This window comes from Ixodes scapularis, unplaced genomic scaffold (assembly GCF_016920785.2).
Source record: "Ixodes scapularis isolate PalLabHiFi unplaced genomic scaffold, ASM1692078v2 PGA_scaffold6__148_contigs__length_123643588, whole genome shotgun sequence".
Taxonomy (NCBI): domain Eukaryota; kingdom Metazoa; phylum Arthropoda; class Arachnida; order Ixodida; family Ixodidae; genus Ixodes; species Ixodes scapularis.
Genome location: NW_024609881.1, coordinates 12,549,150 through 12,553,164, shown reverse-complemented (window position 1 = coordinate 12,553,164; position 4,015 = coordinate 12,549,150). Strand labels below are relative to the sequence as shown.

Sequence of the window (4,015 nt, the reverse complement as noted above, 5' to 3'; positions counted from 1 at the left end):
AGACCGCCGCTGTCCTCATTGGCTTTCTCGCTCGAGTCCCTATTCACACCTCTGTTTGTAAACAACTCAACCGCTGGCTTCCCATTGGCAGACCCCTCACGACTTCCGGTTCAAGGCTTCCGGTGCGGCTGGCGCGTTGAAAACACGACCGTCTTCGCTGCAAGGCGTACGGGTCGCTCGTTCGTTTTTTTTCTTTTACCCGGTTCGAGAAGCAGCGTATTAGCTAGAATTCCATGACTTTATTCCGACAAAATGTCCTCTTCTTACTTTAGAAAGTTGGAAGAACCGGCGAGAAACCGCTACCGTGAAAAGCTGACCTTCGCAGGTGAGGAGCTTCCAGATCCGCTAGACGCTGATGTTCGCAAAAACGTGTTCTCCACGGACGCTCGCCACTGGCCGCGACTAGAAATAGGCGATATCTACGTCTACCTCGTGGAAGGGATATGCTTCTACACGAGAGAGCAATTCAAAAGTTACAAACTAGAAGACGGTTACAACCTGTTTTTAAGCGGAAAGGTATGCGACGCTTGTTCATTTGGGGCTACGATAGAGAACGCTCGCATCGTTCTCATCACCGGGCAAGTGGAAGCTAGTCAGACTCTTGGAAAGTACCACCAGCCTTGGGTCGTGGTGAAGAAAGAGGGCACAGTCCAAAGCGCCCACTGCACCTGCATGGCAGGGTGAGTAGTTCGTTTTTTTCCGTTAATTTTGATCGCTATCGGATCGCAACCACACGGCCCCTCACGTTCCAAATCATTGTGTGCTTACAGGCTCGGCGAGGCCTGCAGTCACGTAGCCGCGCTCCTGTTTCGCGTCGAAGTTGATGTGAAGTTCGGCATTCATGACCCAAGCTCAACCTCTGTGGAATGCCGCTGGATTACAGCATCTTCCACTGCTCAGGTATGCATTCAGTGCATGCTTCCGTGTTAATGTTTTTTTTTTCCCTGGCCTTCTTTGATTTAGCGGGAAGCATATTCTTGTGCCCAAAGCAGCCAATGCCAGACGGTCATTTTAAAATCCTTCAGAACAAACTACTTTAAAAAATTGGCGAACTAGCGTACGCCGAAAGGCACATGCAGTCAATATCATGAGCTGATTCGTCAATTTTTTAAAGGAGTTTGTTATGAATGCCTTTTAAATGACCGTCTGACAGAGGTAAGCTGTCAAATATTTCATGCAATACTGCAGGCTAGTCGAGTGGCTTCAATCGACTTCATCAAGCCATCAAAGAAGAGGCGGATAAACACAGTCTCAACACCCAAAGAAGTCTCGTCTCACCCAGAGGCAAGAGCAGAACAACTCAAGGACTTCCTCAAGGCAGTAAAGGTACTTACTATTCATGACACCATAATAGAAAAACACGAGCAAGGAGACAAATTGTGGCGATAACTTAGGTGGTGAAACCGGCTTTCTTTAAAATCAAGGAGGGACCTCTAGCCCTCTCGTGTTAACAAGACGACATTGTAGAACGGGTGCAAATGCACACTTGATGTCGTAAATTGTGGTTCATTGTTAGGTTGACGCCTTGATACAAACTACAAATTGCAGGCTCTCAAGGGCACATAATAGAATGTCAACAGGTTACTTTGCTCGGAATGTAGAGATGTAGCCTCATTTGTTTTGACCCGTAAATATTGAGGTGACACTATAATCGACCAATGACCCTTTCCAGAAATTGGCACCCGACACACTGGTGCTCAGGAGTCTTACAGACAGCGAAGACACAGACACTGCTGCCAGTGGTGATGTCGATGACGACGAGGATTCACTTCAAGTGCCTGAGACTATCGTGGACATGGTGTGCTTCTACGGTTCACTTAATGAGTCGGCTGCGAGAGAAGCAACATTCTCAATGACTGAGTGCGACCAGGTGGAACTCCGCACACGCGCTCAGGCTAGCTCGGACGAGTGGTCAAGGCAAAGAGTGGGCAGATTAACAGCGTCCGTACTTGGAAAAGTACTCTCGTGCGGCACTGGGGCAGAGGGGATTGTCTCCCAAGTGATGGGCTATACCAAGACACCCGATGTGTTCAGTGTAAGATGGGGCAGGGAGGAGGAGGTCAAGGCTCGAAATCGCTTCATTGCTGATGAAGCACCCAAGCACAGCGGCTTTGAGGTCAGGAAGTGTGGTTTGTTTGTGGATTCCGAGAGGCCATATTTAGGAGCTTCCCCTGATGGTGTTGTGTCTTGTTGTTGTTGCACAGATGCAGTACTGGAGATTAAATGTCCGGCATCATGTGCAAACCTTACAATTGACGAAGCTAAGGGAAGACTGCCATACCTTGATGCTGACGCACGTCTAAAAGAAGATCACTTGCGTTATGCTCAGGTCCAAATGCAGATGGCACTTGTTAAAACAACCAGAGCATTCTTTGTCGTCTTCACAAATGTGGACATAAATGTGGAAGAAGTGAAGTTTATTTAGTGCTTTTGGAACACGGCCGTCAGTGAGGCAGAGGAGTTCTACTTCAGTCACATTTTCCCAGAAATTCATGGCAGAGAACTGCTGAAAAAAATTGAGGATGAAAACACCATGTGCATTTGTAGAACACAGAAGTCCGGATCTGTCCTACGATGCAAGGTATGTAATGTAGCCGTCCACCTGAAATGCATGAAACTGCGACGTACGCCTATAACATGGGTGTGCTTAGTTTGTAAACTTGCAAAATAGACCTACTGTTTATTGCAAGTGGGTTAGCACCAGTGGTGTCAATTTAGCAGTTTTCTCGCAAGATTTAGCGGAGTGGTGTGTTTAGCTAGAGATATTGTTTATTTGCGGATGGCGGAGTTTCCAGCGGTTTCAAATGTCTTATTGACGGTTTCAAATGTGCTTCATCGGCAAAAAGTTCCTTGTGATTTAGCAGTTGGTTAGTAGTCAAGACAAGTCAAGATCACCATCCAAACAGCAACAGTGCGGGTAACACTCGTGACATCATGGAGACATTGTAGTGGAAAACTGCCGAACACGACACTTGCGCGCACATGTTTGTATTTGTTTTACAGTTCGTAGGAAGAACGCTCACGACATCATTGGTGGTGGGCATCGGAACACGTAACTTGTGAGACCACGTTGGAGATGAAGTCGCTGACATCTTTCTTTGAATATGTTGTGTTGCCACCAGCTTTTGGTCAAACAAGTGAAAGAAGAGAAACCTGTAAATGTATTTTTAATATGTATAGATCTCGTAAACTAATAAAGGAAATAAAATGTTAAAAAGATATTCTTGCACAACATTCTAAATTTGGCGGTGTTTCGGAATTCTTAGTGCGGGTTTCTGGTTTCTGAGTCGGCAACGCTGGTTAGTACAAAAAACACTGCTCATGCTTTGTGGTGAAAATAGACTCTGAAGTTGCCGGACTTTTGTTGCAGTACTTGGCTTAATGATACCGAGTTTGCATGCTCAAAACATTTTGGTACCAAAAATCAAATTAGGTTCGAACATATTATAGGATTCACTTCTCTTAACGGGGCGATGAAATGATTCTTTATCTCTTCTGAATATTACTCGGAATGACTCTTTTTGACAATCGTAAGCCAAAATACATATTAGCTTTTTTCCACGAAGCAGCAGTTGCAGAAAAAAAAAGTGCTCACTCCCCCAGCAAAACATGTCTCCATCTGATCTCGTGCTGATTATGTCTCTAATGTTCAACATAACCACATGCTGGGAACGCCAATGTACGGTGGTCACCAAACTTATACGGAATAAGCGAACTGCAAACTATCTCATGAAAGAGCTATCCTGTCATGCTTATCAAGTTTTATTTCCTGCTTACGACGAGAGGCTGCTTCAATCTTGTCCCGAGCAGCCGCAAAACTTGACCAAGCCCGCCAGGACAGTGCTCCCATGTAATAATGCAAAGTTATAATGTCCCGTACAAGTTTGGTGACCACTGCGCGCTGCACATGGTGTTCTCTCGACTCGCTCCGAGTTTGGCTATTCCCCTCATGACAGTGACTAACTCCAAGTCGAGTGCTCATACAGAGTTTGCATGTAGCGATAACCACGGATGT

The 4,015-nt window shown here is 45.9% G+C and overlaps 1 protein-coding gene and 1 pseudogene across 1 annotated transcript; both read left to right on the top strand.

Annotated features, from left to right (window-relative positions):
• Nucleotides 1–252: 252 nt before the first annotated feature.
• Nucleotides 253–2,003, top strand: LOC115314804. Its single transcript, XM_029973889.2, has 5 exons — nt 253–680; nt 771–900; nt 1,189–1,326; nt 1,673–1,870; nt 1,983–2,003. The coding sequence occupies exons 1-5, from the start codon at nt 253–255 to the stop codon at nt 2,001–2,003; spliced, it is 915 nt and encodes a 304-aa protein (XP_029829749.2).
• Nucleotides 2,003–2,671, top strand: LOC115328725 (annotated as a pseudogene).
• The last annotated feature ends 1,344 nt before the right edge of the window (nt 2,672–4,015 follow it).